The 15,629-nt window shown below is 40.8% G+C and overlaps 2 protein-coding genes and 12 non-coding genes across 14 annotated transcripts; 5 read left to right on the forward strand and 9 right to left on the reverse strand.

The window, feature by feature from the left end:
- The first annotated feature begins 6 nt into the window (after positions 1-6).
- Positions 7-125, forward strand: LOC130659284 (5S ribosomal RNA). The gene has a single exon (XR_008986495.1). It is a non-coding gene; the product is annotated as a 5S ribosomal RNA (ribosomal RNA).
- Positions 126-453: 328 nt separating this feature from the next.
- LOC130659581 (U1 spliceosomal RNA) lies at positions 454-618 on the reverse strand. The gene has a single exon (XR_008986785.1). It is a non-coding gene; the product is annotated as a U1 spliceosomal RNA (small nuclear RNA).
- A 185-nt stretch (positions 619-803) lies between these two features.
- On the reverse strand, positions 804-995 carry LOC130660638 (U2 spliceosomal RNA). The gene has a single exon (XR_008987836.1). It is a non-coding gene; the product is annotated as a U2 spliceosomal RNA (small nuclear RNA).
- Positions 996-1,317: 322 nt separating this feature from the next.
- On the reverse strand, positions 1,318-1,390 carry Trnar-acg (transfer RNA arginine (anticodon ACG)). Its single transcript has one exon. It is a non-coding gene; the product is annotated as a tRNA-Arg (tRNA).
- A 3,748-nt stretch (positions 1,391-5,138) lies between these two features.
- Positions 5,139-5,843, forward strand: LOC130657574 (late histone H2A.2.2-like). Its single transcript, XM_057460563.1, has one exon. The coding sequence runs from the start codon at positions 5,281-5,283 to the stop codon at positions 5,659-5,661; it is 381 nt and encodes a 126-aa protein (XP_057316546.1). The 5' UTR covers positions 5,139-5,280; the 3' UTR covers positions 5,662-5,843.
- A 15-nt stretch (positions 5,844-5,858) lies between these two features.
- Positions 5,859-5,977, forward strand: LOC130659296 (5S ribosomal RNA). The gene has a single exon (XR_008986507.1). It is a non-coding gene; the product is annotated as a 5S ribosomal RNA (ribosomal RNA).
- Positions 5,978-6,305: 328 nt separating this feature from the next.
- Positions 6,306-6,470, reverse strand: LOC130659582 (U1 spliceosomal RNA). Its single transcript, XR_008986786.1, has one exon. It is a non-coding gene; the product is annotated as a U1 spliceosomal RNA (small nuclear RNA).
- Positions 6,471-6,655: 185 nt separating this feature from the next.
- On the reverse strand, positions 6,656-6,847 carry LOC130660639 (U2 spliceosomal RNA). The gene has a single exon (XR_008987837.1). It is a non-coding gene; the product is annotated as a U2 spliceosomal RNA (small nuclear RNA).
- A 322-nt stretch (positions 6,848-7,169) lies between these two features.
- On the reverse strand, positions 7,170-7,242 carry Trnar-acg (transfer RNA arginine (anticodon ACG)). The gene has a single exon. It is a non-coding gene; the product is annotated as a tRNA-Arg (tRNA).
- Positions 7,243-10,976: 3,734 nt separating this feature from the next.
- Positions 10,977-11,695, forward strand: LOC130657552 (late histone H2A.2.2-like). The gene has a single exon (XM_057460535.1). The coding sequence runs from the start codon at positions 11,133-11,135 to the stop codon at positions 11,511-11,513; it is 381 nt and encodes a 126-aa protein (XP_057316518.1). The 5' UTR covers positions 10,977-11,132; the 3' UTR covers positions 11,514-11,695.
- A 15-nt stretch (positions 11,696-11,710) lies between these two features.
- LOC130659308 (5S ribosomal RNA) lies at positions 11,711-11,829 on the forward strand. The gene has a single exon (XR_008986520.1). It is a non-coding gene; the product is annotated as a 5S ribosomal RNA (ribosomal RNA).
- A 328-nt stretch (positions 11,830-12,157) lies between these two features.
- LOC130659583 (U1 spliceosomal RNA) lies at positions 12,158-12,322 on the reverse strand. The gene has a single exon (XR_008986787.1). It is a non-coding gene; the product is annotated as a U1 spliceosomal RNA (small nuclear RNA).
- Positions 12,323-12,507: 185 nt separating this feature from the next.
- On the reverse strand, positions 12,508-12,699 carry LOC130660640 (U2 spliceosomal RNA). The gene has a single exon (XR_008987838.1). It is a non-coding gene; the product is annotated as a U2 spliceosomal RNA (small nuclear RNA).
- Positions 12,700-13,021: 322 nt separating this feature from the next.
- On the reverse strand, positions 13,022-13,094 carry Trnar-acg (transfer RNA arginine (anticodon ACG)). Its single transcript has one exon. It is a non-coding gene; the product is annotated as a tRNA-Arg (tRNA).
- Positions 13,095-15,629: the final 2,535 nt, after the last annotated feature.

A 15,629-nucleotide genomic window follows, 5' to 3' on the forward strand; every position in this document is an offset into this window, starting at 1 on the left:
ACTAATGTCTACGGCCATACCACGATGAACACACCCGTTCTCGTCTGATCACGGAAGTTAAGCATCGTCGGGCCGGGATAGTACTTGGATGGGGGACCGCCTGGGAACTCCCGGTGTCGTAGGCTTTTCATTTTCATTTGCTGTGATATATTTCTTGTTATAACAATTAAGGAACGTGGCGGTTGTTGAAAGTGTTTCCTATGACATTTTCCTACGACATTTTCAGGTGATAGTACGAGAAAAAAGAGCTTTCAAATGCATACAAACTCGATCTATTGCCGATCATCCAATAACCCTGACGGAATGGCAAATAAAATAAAATTCCGCCGCCTTCCGAGGACTTATATCGCAATCACGTTTCGTAACAGCCAAGCGAGGTTTTACCTTAGCGTTTAAGTCACCACCGACATTTGGCCGCGCAACTTTTCTAAGCTCATTCATTTTGACTTAAGGAGGGGGCGAGCGCGGACGCAGGCCCCCACTACCAGAAATTGTACGGTCGAGTTACTGACGTTTGCAGTAATCGCAGAGGTCAGCCCAAGCGTAGTGCAATGCAAGAGCCTCACTCTGGAAGAAAACCCTCATTGATCAGTCTTTACTTCCCCGTCAGGTAAGTATGAGTTGGAACTGCACCGTAGCATGAGGGTACCCTTCAAAGTTTGTTAATGCTTGTGGCTTGAGTGTGTTATAAACTGCCGTGTCGCGGGGCATAGGCTGTATTCTCCCCCAGTGTACGCGTTTTGTTCCCGCCGTAGACTATGCAGAGTGCCGTCGGAAAGAGGACTGCTATTATTCTTTTATTGCTTATGTGGGCCGCCATCGGTAATAGTGCAACACCAAGGCAACCCGTGGTCACGGCGTGAATGAATCCACCTCCATGACCCAAGGCCAAAAATCAGATTAATATACTGACCATTCAGAGAATGGCCTACCAGATATTAAACTGATAAGAACAGATACTACACTTGATCTTAGCCATTAGGCCGAGAAGCGATAAAGAACAAGCGTTGCCATGATAGGCATCGTCCACACACCGTAACTGCTTGTGGAGCATGTCACGTTACTGTAAAGCTTACAACTGTCACCGCGTACGGATGGACGGCGACATAGTAAAAATCACGGCTGTTGATTTAGCCGTAGGATGGAGAGCGACTGTAGCGAGTGGATGGTAACTTACATGAATGCTAACAAAGGCGACGATACTAAGTGCGTGATATTACTTTCCAATATGTCTGCGTACATTCCGTTTATCAACGCATTACGCCAGAACGTGCGCGCGCGTTACACAGTAGACCATGCAGCCGAAATGCGACAGTGCGACCCTGCCAGGAGTCGAACCTGGAATCCCCTGATTCGTAGTCAGATGCCTTATCCATTGGGCCACAGGGCCATGCTTATGACTTCGCCCCATCGTCATTTTGGCTTGCGCATTCGTTTTACTTACGACAGAATTCTTCGTGTTTGTAGCCATGAAAGAAAGGGACTTCTGTGAGTGAATTTTTTTACTGTGGTCTAATAAAAAAGTCGAAACGCAGTGCCCAATATATGAATTGCTCCTAATAGCCGGAAACAGGCCGTGTCGATGATGTAGGCCGACATACGCAACGCAAACCAAAGAACGCTTTATGAAAATCCTAACACGAGCGCGGAAGAAGCCCAAATTAACAGACTAGATGTAATGCTGAAGACCTCAAACTCCAGCAGCTTCTCTTGCAGACTATTGCGTCGTACTACAAATAAAAATTAACATGCTTTCGCATAGTCGCGGCACCCAAAACGGACATTATACGATGTACAGAAACACACATTTCTGTTTTCGCGCCAAATCAATTCCCGGGAGTGGTACTTTTACGTCCGCATACTTCGCACCGTCTTAAATTATATCTCATTTACACGGTAATGTTTAGTATACTTCTACTGTGATAACAAGCATCGTTTATCGTTGGATTGTTGTAAGAAAACATTAAAAATGAGTGAAGCAGCTTCTCCAAAGAAAATCGCACCCAAGAAGAAACCTGCTGCAAAGAAGACAGCTGATCACCCTAAATATGTGGACATGATCAAGGCTGCTATCGCTACCCTAAAGGAACGCGGTGGTTCATCTCGCCAAGCTATTACAAAATATATTCATGCAAATTACAAAGTTGCTGAAAACTCAGATCATCATCTGAAAATGGCTCTTAAACGAGGAGTAACATCAGGCGATTTGATTCAAACTAAAGGCACTGGTGCTTCTGGATCATTCAAGCTAGGTCAGGTAAAAAAAGAAAAACCTAAGAAAAAGGCCGCAGCAAAAAAGCCAACGGCAAAGAAGCCTACTGCAAAGAAAAGTACACCAAAAAAGAAGCCAGCAAAGAAGAGCACGCCAAAGAAAGCAGCAAAGAAGCCTGCCACAAAGAAAGCCTCGGCTAAGAAACCAGCAGCTAAGAAACCCACAAAGAAGCCTGTTGCTAAAAAACCTGCAGCAAAGAAGGTCAAAAAGACTCCCAAAAAGGCAGCAAAGAAGACCGCAAAAAAATAATTTGTGTGTATCTGGCTATTACATTAACAAACGGCTATTTTTATAGCCACACATTTACAAAAAAACATTATCTTGGTACAAAGTTAAACTTGTTTAAGTCACTTAAACAGTTAAAAAAGAGTAAATTTAAGATTAGATTCCCTAAGTTTAAGTATTTTCGTTTTTAAATTTCTTATTTTCTTGCTTTTACTTTTCTTGCCCTTCATATTTTTAACATTGTCAAACTTTATGTAGCATAAAATTTTTATGTAGCATAAAATTTAAACAGAAAGCAGGACAAAGTTTGATATAAAAAGCTAGCCGTAATATTTTTTATGGATGTGTGGCTATAAAAATAGCCGTTTTTTGTTTGGTAAGATGCTTAGGCACGTTCCCCACGAATTCTTCTTGCCAACTGGATGTCTTTAGGCATGATTGTAACTCGTTTTGCGTGAATGGCACACAAGTTAGTATCCTCGAACAAGCCAACAAGGTACGCTTCAGAAGCCTCTTGCAGAGCCATAACGGCTGTGCTCTGGAATCGCAGATCTGTTTTGAAGTCCTGAGCAATTTCTCGCACAAGACGCTGGAAAGGCAACTTGCGGATCAAGAGCTCGGTTGACTTCTGGTATCTTCTGATTTCTCTGAGAGCAACTGTACCAGGTCTGTAACGATGTGGTTTTTTCACTCCTCCAGTAGCTGGTGCGCTTTTCCTCGCAGCTTTAGTGGCGAGTTGTTTTCGTGGAGCCTTTCCTCCAGTAGATTTACGTGCAGTTTGCTTTGTACGAGCCATATTTTAAGAAGTCGATGTAGTACGGATACACAAGACGGTCTAAAATGCACTATCGCGCCAAAGTTTTATTTCTCATATTGATTGACAGCTAAGGTTCAAAACAAACCATTTGATTGGTGCTAAGAAAGTAATTTCTGATTGGCTGCATAATGACATTACGCTCATTACTTTAACATTTTTATAAAATCTGTGTTTTTTGGCTACGGGAAAACGGCTGTATCTTCTGATACACAAAAGCTTTTGACTTTTTTTTTTTTTAGTAAGTAGCAGAAGGTTTGGCGAATTCCAACGATGCCAAATTTATTGCCTTACTGAAACATTAAGACCACGAATTTTTAAAAAAACTACAGTTTTACTTAAAAAAATGTACAAAATGTTCGGAACATTTTGTAATGACGCAACTCTATTGGTTAATTAGGGTGTTTCCACGAGCAGTAGGTAATTTTATGGCCTCTTTTTAAAGCTGTCTGAATTCTGTTAACTCAAACGTTGTTTTTGTACTCGTTCTGTACGCAACTATATCAATATGTCTGGACGCGGAAAAGGAGGTAAAGGATTGGGAAAAGGAGGTGCTAAACGTCACCGAAAAATTCTTCGTGATAACATTCAGGGAATCACAAAACCTGCTATTCGGCGTCTTGCTCGACGAGGTGGTGTCAAACGTATCTCTGGCCTTATCTATGAGGAAACCAGAGGTGTACTGAAGGTTTTCTTAGAGAATGTTATTCGTGATGCTGTAACCTACACAGAGCACGCTAAACGCAAGACCGTTACCGCTATGGATGTTGTTTATGCCTTAAAACGTCAAGGAAGAACTCTTTACGGATTCGGAGGTTAAGCGTTGTCATTGCTCAACAAAAACGGCTATTTTTATAGCCACAAATCTTTTAAAACATTACTTTGTGCACGCTTCCAAATTACACAATGTGTAAAGTCTTGTCACAGTTACATTTATTGCTATACGATACTATGTCATATATGACACAAAAAAAATTTAGAAATACTTTGTAGGGTTAATTTGCCTGGGAGTGTTTCCGTGAAAAGCTGGGTTAAGTTAAATGTAAGCAATAACATGGATCAATGTACTTGTCTTTTCTGCAAGTACAGCTAATAATACGTATGAAAAGTGAAGCTAATCCACACACACATGGGGAAGTATTTTAAATGTAGGCTAGTGTTCTTAAGCACATTATTTAGAAGTTTTATTAACTTCGGTTAACTTGTAGTGACGCCAAGTAAATGTTTTTTTAAAGATGTGTGGTCTTAAAAAAGACCGTTTGTGTTTGGTAGACGTTGGTTTACTTGCTGCTTGTGTATTTTGTGACGGCTTTTGTTCCTTCACTGACTGCGTGTTTTGCAAGTTCTCCAGGCAAGAGAAGACGTACTGCGGTTTGAATTTCACGAGAAGAGATGGTCGACTTTTTGTTTTGAAGAGCCAAACGCGAAGCTTCGGAAGCAATGCGCTCAAAGATGTCGTTGACAAATGAGTTCATGATGCTCATAGCTTTGCTTGAAACTCCGACATCTGGGTGAACTTGTTTCAAAACATTGTAGATGTAAATAGCATAACTTTCCTTTCTCTTTCTCTTGCGTTTCTTTTCACCAGTTCCACCAATCTTTCCTCCTTTTTTGCCGGCTCTTTTTTCACCTTTCTTGGCTACTTTAGGTGCCTGTTTTCCTCCTTTAGCTGCTGCGTCAGACATGGTTAAAAATTTTTGCTACTTAACTTGTAAATAAGCATTAAACTGCAAGTCAAAACTTTTTGTTTATAAGTAAAAAAATCGGATCGAATTCGATCCGAAAACGCCGATACGCAATTTAATTGGTTAAAAAAAAAATCTTTTGTTTAATACTTAATTATGATTGGTTAAAAAAACATGATTTCGATCCTATTTTTATGATGAAAAAACGAGTAAAGTTTATTTCGTTAACACTTACGTTAAATATTCGTACGTTTTTGTATTAACTTACAAATCAAATCGCAGTTATGTCTGGACGTGGAAAAGGTGGAAAAGCTAAGGCTAAAGCCAAGACAAGATCCTCAAGAGCTGGACTTCAATTTCCAGTCGGTAGAGTGCATAGATTCCTTCGTAGAGGGCACTATGCTAACCGAATTGGATCTGGAGCACCAGTTTACTTAGCAGCCGTCTTGGAATATTTATCTGCTGAGATATTGGAGTTGGCTGGTAACGCAGCAAGAGACAACAAAAAAGCTAGGATTATTCCAAGACATTTACAATTGGCTGTTCGTAATGATGAAGAATTAAACAAACTTTTGAGCGGTGTAACCATTGCAGCTGGTGGTGTTTTGCCAAACATTCAAGCTGTCTTACTCCCAAAGAAGAACGACAAAGGACAGAAGAAGTAAACCGCTACACTCAGAAAACAACGGCTATTTTTATAGCCACACATCTTTAAAAAAACATTGTTTTTTTCACAAAACTATAACCTTAAAGTCTAATAGATAATCCATGCATACGCCTTGTCCTAAGTAACTCAAAGAAATTAAATAAAAAAATTTGATCACAACGTCAAAATAAATTGCACGTATTTGCACCTACTAATGTCTACGGCCATACCACGATGAACACACCCGTTCTCGTCTGATCACGGAAGTTAAGCATCGTCGGGCCGGGATAGTACTTGGATGGGGGACCGCCTGGGAACTCCCGGTGTCGTAGGCTTTTCATTTTCATTTGCTGTGATATATTTCTTGTTATAACAATTAAGGAACGTGGCGGTTGTTGAAAGTGTTTCCTATGACATTTTCCTACGACATTTTCAGGTGATAGTACGAGAAAAAAGAGCTTTCAAATGCATACAAACTCGATCTATTGCCGATCATCCAATAACCCTGACGGAATGGCAAATAAAATAAAATTCCGCCGCCTTCCGAGGACTTATATCGCAATCACGTTTCGTAACAGCCAAGCGAGGTTTTACCTTAGCGTTTAAGTCACCACCGACATTTGGCCGCGCAACTTTTCTAAGCTCATTCATTTTGACTTAAGGAGGGGGCGAGCGCGGACGCAGGCCCCCACTACCAGAAATTGTACGGTCGAGTTACTGACGTTTGCAGTAATCGCAGAGGTCAGCCCAAGCGTAGTGCAATGCAAGAGCCTCACTCTGGAAGAAAACCCTCATTGATCAGTCTTTACTTCCCCGTCAGGTAAGTATGAGTTGGAACTGCACCGTAGCATGAGGGTACCCTTCAAAGTTTGTTAATGCTTGTGGCTTGAGTGTGTTATAAACTGCCGTGTCGCGGGGCATAGGCTGTATTCTCCCCCAGTGTACGCGTTTTGTTCCCGCCGTAGACTATGCAGAGTGCCGTCGGAAAGAGGACTGCTATTATTCTTTTATTGCTTATGTGGGCCGCCATCGGTAATAGTGCAACACCAAGGCAACCCGTGGTCACGGCGTGAATGAATCCACCTCCATGACCCAAGGCCAAAAATCAGATTAATATACTGACCATTCAGAGAATGGCCTACCAGATATTAAACTGATAAGAACAGATACTACACTTGATCTTAGCCATTAGGCCGAGAAGCGATAAAGAACAAGCGTTGCCATGATAGGCATCGTCCACACACCGTAACTGCTTGTGGAGCATGTCACGTTACTGTAAAGCTTACAACTGTCACCGCGTACGGATGGACGGCGACATAGTAAAAATCACGGCTGTTGATTTAGCCGTAGGATGGAGAGCGACTGTAGCGAGTGGATGGTAACTTACATGAATGCTAACAAAGGCGACGATACTAAGTGCGTGATATTACTTTCCAATATGTCTGCGTACATTCCGTTTATCAACGCATTACGCCAGAACGTGCGCGCGCGTTACACAGTAGACCATGCAGCCGAAATGCGACAGTGCGACCCTGCCAGGAGTCGAACCTGGAATCCCCTGATTCGTAGTCAGATGCCTTATCCATTGGGCCACAGGGCCATGCTTATGACTTCGCCCCATCGTCATTTTGGCTTGCGCATTCGTTTTACTTACGACAGAATTCTTCGTGTTTGTAGCCATGAAAGAAAGGGACTTCTGTGAGTGAATTTTTTTACTGTGGTCTAATAAAAAAGTCGAAACGCAGTGCCCAATATATGAATTGCTCCTAATAGCCGGAAACAGGCCGTGTCGATGATGTAGGCCGACATACGCAACGCAAACCAAAGAACGCTTTATGAAAATCCTAACACGAGCGCGGAAGAAGCCCAAATTAACAGACTAGATGTAATGCTGAAGACCTCAAACTCCAGCAGCTTCTCTTGCAGACTATTGCGTCGTACTACAAATAAAAATTAACATGCTTTCGCATAGTCGCGGCACCCAAAACGGACATTATACGATGTACAGAAACACACATTTCTGTTTTCGCGCCAAATCAATTCCCGGGAGTGGTACTTTTACGTCCGCATACTTCGCACCGTCTTAAATTATATCTCATTTACACGGTAATGTTTAGTATACTTCTACTGTGATAACAAGCATCGTTTATCGTTGGATTGTTGTAAGAAAACATTAAAAATGAGTGAAGCAGCTTCTCCAAAGAAAATCGCACCCAAGAAGAAACCTGCTGCAAAGAAGACAGCTGATCACCCTAAATATGTGGACATGATCAAGGCTGCTATCGCTACCCTAAAGGAACGCGGTGGTTCATCTCGCCAAGCTATTACAAAATATATTCATGCAAATTACAAAGTTGCTGAAAACTCAGATCATCATCTGAAAATGGCTCTTAAACGAGGAGTAACATCAGGCGATTTGATTCAAACTAAAGGCACTGGTGCTTCTGGATCATTCAAGCTAGGTCAGGTAAAAAAAGAAAAACCTAAGAAAAAGGCCGCAGCAAAAAAGCCAACGGCAAAGAAGCCTACTGCAAAGAAAAGTACACCAAAAAAGAAGCCAGCAAAGAAGAGCACGCCAAAGAAAGCAGCAAAGAAGCCTGCCACAAAGAAAGCCTCGGCTAAGAAACCAGCAGCTAAGAAACCCACAAAGAAGCCTGTTGCTAAAAAACCTGCAGCAAAGAAGGTCAAAAAGACTCCCAAAAAGGCAGCAAAGAAGACCGCAAAAAAATAATTTGTGTGTATCTGGCTATTACATTAACAAACGGCTATTTTTATAGCCACACATTTACAAAAAAACATTATCTTGGTACAAAGTTAAACTTGTTTAAGTCACTTAAACAGTTAAAAAAGAGTAAATTTAAGATTAGATTCCCTAAGTTTAAGTATTTTCGTTTTTAAATTTCTTATTTTCTTGCTTTTACTTTTCTTGCCCTTCATATTTTTAACATTGTCAAACTTTATGTAGCATAAAATTTTTATGTAGCATAAAATTTAAACAGAAAGCAGGACAAAGTTTGATATAAAAAGCTAGCCGTAATATTTTTTATGGATGTGTGGCTATAAAAATAGCCGTTTTTTGTTTGGTAAGATGCTTAGGCACGTTCCCCACGAATTCTTCTTGCCAACTGGATGTCTTTAGGCATGATTGTAACTCGTTTTGCGTGAATGGCACACAAGTTAGTATCCTCGAACAAGCCAACAAGGTACGCTTCAGAAGCCTCTTGCAGAGCCATAACGGCTGTGCTCTGGAATCGCAGATCTGTTTTGAAGTCCTGAGCAATTTCTCGCACAAGACGCTGGAAAGGCAACTTGCGGATCAAGAGCTCGGTTGACTTCTGGTATCTTCTGATTTCTCTGAGAGCAACTGTACCAGGTCTGTAACGATGTGGTTTTTTCACTCCTCCAGTAGCTGGTGCGCTTTTCCTCGCAGCTTTAGTGGCGAGTTGTTTTCGTGGAGCCTTTCCTCCAGTAGATTTACGTGCAGTTTGCTTTGTACGAGCCATATTTTAAGAAGTCGATGTAGTACGGATACACAAGACGGTCTAAAATGCACTATCGCGCCAAAGTTTTATTTCTCATATTGATTGACAGCTAAGGTTCAAAACAAACCATTTGATTGGTGCTAAGAAAGTAATTTCTGATTGGCTGCATAATGACATTACGCTCATTACTTTAACATTTTTATAAAATCTGTGTTTTTTGGCTACGGGAAAACGGCTGTATCTTCTGATACACAAAAGCTTTTGACTTTTTTTTTTTTTAGTAAGTAGCAGAAGGTTTGGCGAATTCCAACGATGCCAAATTTATTGCCTTACTGAAACATTAAGACCACGAATTTTTAAAAAAACTACAGTTTTACTTAAAAAAATGTACAAAATGTTCGGAACATTTTGTAATGACGCAACTCTATTGGTTAATTAGGGTGTTTCCACGAGCAGTAGGTAATTTTATGGCCTCTTTTTAAAGCTGTCTGAATTCTGTTAACTCAAACGTTGTTTTTGTACTCGTTCTGTACGCAACTATATCAATATGTCTGGACGCGGAAAAGGAGGTAAAGGATTGGGAAAAGGAGGTGCTAAACGTCACCGAAAAATTCTTCGTGATAACATTCAGGGAATCACAAAACCTGCTATTCGGCGTCTTGCTCGACGAGGTGGTGTCAAACGTATCTCTGGCCTTATCTATGAGGAAACCAGAGGTGTACTGAAGGTTTTCTTAGAGAATGTTATTCGTGATGCTGTAACCTACACAGAGCACGCTAAACGCAAGACCGTTACCGCTATGGATGTTGTTTATGCCTTAAAACGTCAAGGAAGAACTCTTTACGGATTCGGAGGTTAAGCGTTGTCATTGCTCAACAAAAACGGCTATTTTTATAGCCACAAATCTTTTAAAACATTACTTTGTGCACGCTTCCAAATTACACAATGTGTAAAGTCTTGTCACAGTTACATTTATTGCTATACGATACTATGTCATATATGACACAAAAAAAATTTAGAAATACTTTGTAGGGTTAATTTGCCTGGGAGTGTTTCCGTGAAAAGCTGGGTTAAGTTAAATGTAAGCAATAACATGGATCAATGTACTTGTCTTTTCTGCAAGTACAGCTAATAATACGTATGAAAAGTGAAGCTAATCCACACACACATGGGGAAGTATTTTAAATGTAGGCTAGTGTTCTTAAGCACATTATTTAGAAGTTTTATTAACTTCGGTTAACTTGTAGTGACGCCAAGTAAATGTTTTTTTAAAGATGTGTGGTCTTAAAAAAGACCGTTTGTGTTTGGTAGACGTTGGTTTACTTGCTGCTTGTGTATTTTGTGACGGCTTTTGTTCCTTCACTGACTGCGTGTTTTGCAAGTTCTCCAGGCAAGAGAAGACGTACTGCGGTTTGAATTTCACGAGAAGAGATGGTCGACTTTTTGTTTTGAAGAGCCAAACGCGAAGCTTCGGAAGCAATGCGCTCAAAGATGTCGTTGACAAATGAGTTCATGATGCTCATAGCTTTGCTTGAAACTCCGACATCTGGGTGAACTTGTTTCAAAACATTGTAGATGTAAATAGCATAACTTTCCTTTCTCTTTCTCTTGCGTTTCTTTTCACCAGTTCCACCAATCTTTCCTCCTTTTTTGCCGGCTCTTTTTTCACCTTTCTTGGCTACTTTAGGTGCCTGTTTTCCTCCTTTAGCTGCTGCGTCAGACATGGTTAAAAATTTTTGCTACTTAACTTGTAAATAAGCATTAAACTGCAAGTCAAAACTTTTTGTTTATAAGTAAAAAAATCGGATCGAATTCGATCCGAAAACGCCGATACGCAATTTAATTGGTTAAAAAAAAAATCTTTTGTTTAATACTTAATTATGATTGGTTACAAAAACATGATTTCGATCCTATTTTTATGATGAAAAAACGAGTAAAGTTTATTTCGTTAACACTTACGTTAAATATTCGTACGTTTTTGTATTAACTTACAAATCAAATCGCAGTTATGTCTGGACGTGGAAAAGGTGGAAAAGCTAAGGCTAAAGCCAAGACAAGATCCTCAAGAGCTGGACTTCAATTTCCAGTCGGTAGAGTGCATAGATTCCTTCGTAGAGGGCACTATGCTAACCGAATTGGATCTGGAGCACCAGTTTACTTAGCAGCCGTCTTGGAATATTTATCTGCTGAGATATTGGAGTTGGCTGGTAACGCAGCAAGAGACAACAAAAAAGCTAGGATTATTCCAAGACATTTACAATTGGCTGTTCGTAATGATGAAGAATTAAACAAACTTTTGAGCGGTGTAACCATTGCAGCTGGTGGTGTTTTGCCAAACATTCAAGCTGTCTTACTCCCAAAGAAGAACGACAAAGGACAGAAGAAGTAAACCGCTACACTCAGAAAACAACGGCTATTTTTATAGCCACACATCTTTAAAAAAACATTGTTTTTTTCACAAAACTATAACCTTAAAGTCTAATAGATAATCCATGCATACGCCTTGTCCTAAGTAACTCAAAGAAATTAAATAAAAAAATTTGATCACAACGTCAAAATAAATTGCACGTATTTGCACCTACTAATGTCTACGGCCATACCACGATGAACACACCCGTTCTCGTCTGATCACGGAAGTTAAGCATCGTCGGGCCGGGATAGTACTTGGATGGGGGACCGCCTGGGAACTCCCGGTGTCGTAGGCTTTTCATTTTCATTTGCTGTGATATATTTCTTGTTATAACAATTAAGGAACGTGGCGGTTGTTGAAAGTGTTTCCTATGACATTTTCCTACGACATTTTCAGGTGATAGTACGAGAAAAAAGAGCTTTCAAATGCATACAAACTCGATCTATTGCCGATCATCCAATAACCCTGACGGAATGGCAAATAAAATAAAATTCCGCCGCCTTCCGAGGACTTATATCGCAATCACGTTTCGTAACAGCCAAGCGAGGTTTTACCTTAGCGTTTAAGTCACCACCGACATTTGGCCGCGCAACTTTTCTAAGCTCATTCATTTTGACTTAAGGAGGGGGCGAGCGCGGACGCAGGCCCCCACTACCAGAAATTGTACGGTCGAGTTACTGACGTTTGCAGTAATCGCAGAGGTCAGCCCAAGCGTAGTGCAATGCAAGAGCCTCACTCTGGAAGAAAACCCTCATTGATCAGTCTTTACTTCCCCGTCAGGTAAGTATGAGTTGGAACTGCACCGTAGCATGAGGGTACCCTTCAAAGTTTGTTAATGCTTGTGGCTTGAGTGTGTTATAAACTGCCGTGTCGCGGGGCATAGGCTGTATTCTCCCCCAGTGTACGCGTTTTGTTCCCGCCGTAGACTATGCAGAGTGCCGTCGGAAAGAGGACTGCTATTATTCTTTTATTGCTTATGTGGGCCGCCATCGGTAATAGTGCAACACCAAGGCAACCCGTGGTCACGGCGTGAATGAATCCACCTCCATGACCCAAGGCCAAAAATCAGATTAATATACTGACCATTCAGAGAATGGCCTACCAGATATTAAACTGATAAGAACAGATACTACACTTGATCTTAGCCATTAGGCCGAGAAGCGATAAAGAACAAGCGTTGCCATGATAGGCATCGTCCACACACCGTAACTGCTTGTGGAGCATGTCACGTTACTGTAAAGCTTACAACTGTCACCGCGTACGGATGGACGGCGACATAGTAAAAATCACGGCTGTTGATTTAGCCGTAGGATGGAGAGCGACTGTAGCGAGTGGATGGTAACTTACATGAATGCTAACAAAGGCGACGATACTAAGTGCGTGATATTACTTTCCAATATGTCTGCGTACATTCCGTTTATCAACGCATTACGCCAGAACGTGCGCGCGCGTTACACAGTAGACCATGCAGCCGAAATGCGACAGTGCGACCCTGCCAGGAGTCGAACCTGGAATCCCCTGATTCGTAGTCAGATGCCTTATCCATTGGGCCACAGGGCCATGCTTATGACTTCGCCCCATCGTCATTTTGGCTTGCGCATTCGTTTTACTTACGACAGAATTCTTCGTGTTTGTAGCCATGAAAGAAAGGGACTTCTGTGAGTGAATTTTTTTACTGTGGTCTAATAAAAAAGTCGAAACGCAGTGCCCAATATATGAATTGCTCCTAATAGCCGGAAACAGGCCGTGTCGATGATGTAGGCCGACATACGCAACGCAAACCAAAGAACGCTTTATGAAAATCCTAACACGAGCGCGGAAGAAGCCCAAATTAACAGACTAGATGTAATGCTGAAGACCTCAAACTCCAGCAGCTTCTCTTGCAGACTATTGCGTCGTACTACAAATAAAAATTAACATGCTTTCGCATAGTCGCGGCACCCAAAACGGACATTATACGATGTACAGAAACACACATTTCTGTTTTCGCGCCAAATCAATTCCCGGGAGTGGTACTTTTACGTCCGCATACTTCGCACCGTCTTAAATTATATCTCATTTACACGGTAATGTTTAGTATACTTCTACTGTGATAACAAGCATCGTTTATCGTTGGATTGTTGTAAGAAAACATTAAAAATGAGTGAAGCAGCTTCTCCAAAGAAAATCGCACCCAAGAAGAAACCTGCTGCAAAGAAGACAGCTGATCACCCTAAATATGTGGACATGATCAAGGCTGCTATCGCTACCCTAAAGGAACGCGGTGGTTCATCTCGCCAAGCTATTACAAAATATATTCATGCAAATTACAAAGTTGCTGAAAACTCAGATCATCATCTGAAAATGGCTCTTAAACGAGGAGTAACATCAGGCGATTTGATTCAAACTAAAGGCACTGGTGCTTCTGGATCATTCAAGCTAGGTCAGGTAAAAAAAGAAAAACCTAAGAAAAAGGCCGCAGCAAAAAAGCCAACGGCAAAGAAGCCTACTGCAAAGAAAAGTACACCAAAAAAGAAGCCAGCAAAGAAGAGCACGCCAAAGAAAGCAGCAAAGAAGCCTGCCACAAAGAAAGCCTCGGCTAAGAAACCAGCAGCTAAGAAACCCACAAAGAAGCCTGTTGCTAAAAAACCTGCAGCAAAGAAGGTCAAAAAGACTCCCAAAAAGGCAGCAAAGAAGACCGCAAAAAAATAATTTGTGTGTATCTGGCTATTACATTAACAAACGGCTATTTTTATAGCCACACATTTACAAAAAAACATTATCTTGGTACAAAGTTAAACTTGTTTAAGTCACTTAAACAGTTAAAAAAGAGTAAATTTAAGATTAGATTCCCTAAGTTTAAGTATTTTCGTTTTTAAATTTCTTATTTTCTTGCTTTTACTTTTCTTGCCCTTCATATTTTTAACATTGTCAAACTTTATGTAGCATAAAATTTTTATGTAGCATAAAATTTAAACAGAAAGCAGGACAAAGTTTGATATAAAAAGCTAGCCGTAATATTTTTTATGGATGTGTGGCTATAAAAATAGCCGTTTTTTGTTTGGTAAGATGCTTAGGCACGTTCCCCACGAATTCTTCTTGCCAACTGGATGTCTTTAGGCATGATTGTAACTCGTTTTGCGTGAATGGCACACAGTTAGTATCCTCGAACAAGCCAACAAGGTACGCTTCAGAAGCCTCTTGCAGAGCCATAACGGCTGTGCTCTGGAATCGCAGATCTGTTTTGAAGTCCTGAGCAATTTCTCGCACAAGACGCTGGAAAGGCAACTTGCGGATCAAGAGCTCGGTTGACTTCTGGTATCTTCTGATTTCTCTGAGAGCAACTGTACCAGGTCTGTAACGATGTGGTTTTTTCACTCCTCCAGTAGCTGGTGCGCTTTTCCTCGCAGCTTTAGTGGCGAGTTGTTTTCGTGGAGCCTTTCCTCCAGTAGATTTACGTGCAGTTTGCTTTGTACGAGCCATATTTTAAGAAGTCGATGTAGTACGGATACACAAGACGGTCTAAAATGCACTATCGCGCCAAAGTTTTATTTCTCATATTGATTGACAGCTAAGGTTCAAAACAAACCATTTGATTGGTGCTAAGAAAGTAATTTCTGATTGGCTGCATAATGACATTACGCTCATTACTTTAACATTTTTATAAAATCTGTGTTTTTTGGCTACGGGAAAACGGCTGTATCTTCTGATACACAAAAGCTTTTGACTTTTTTTTTTTTAGTAAGTAGCAGAAGGTTTGGCGAATTCCAACGATGCCAAATTTATTGCCTTACTGAAACATTAAGACCACGAATTTTTAAAAAAACTACAGTTTTACTTAAAAAAATGTACAAAATGTTCGGAACATTTTGTAATGACGCAACTCTATTGGTTAATTAGGGTGTTTCCACGAGCAGTAGGTAATTTTATGGCCTCTTTTTAAAGCTGTCTGAATTCTGTTAACTCAAACGTTGTTTTTGTACTCGTTCTGTACGCAACTATATCAATATGTCTGGACGCGGAAAAGGAGGTAAAGGATTGGGAAAAGGAGGTGCTAAACGTCACCGAAAAATTCTTCGTGATAACATTCAGGGAATCACAAAACCTGCTATTCGG

The sequence above is a fragment of the Hydractinia symbiolongicarpus genome, chromosome 9, assembly GCF_029227915.1.
Source record: "Hydractinia symbiolongicarpus strain clone_291-10 chromosome 9, HSymV2.1, whole genome shotgun sequence".
NCBI classification, from domain to species: Eukaryota; Metazoa; Cnidaria; class Hydrozoa; order Anthoathecata; family Hydractiniidae; genus Hydractinia; species Hydractinia symbiolongicarpus.

Bases quoted from the DNA above. Each gene is read 5' to 3' on its own strand.
- LOC130657552 (XM_057460535.1), top strand. From the start codon at position 11,133: ATGTCTGGACGTGGAAAAGGTGGAAAAGCTAAGGCTAAAGCCAAGACA.
- LOC130657574 (XM_057460563.1), top strand. From the start codon at position 5,281: ATGTCTGGACGTGGAAAAGGTGGAAAAGCTAAGGCTAAAGCCAAGACA.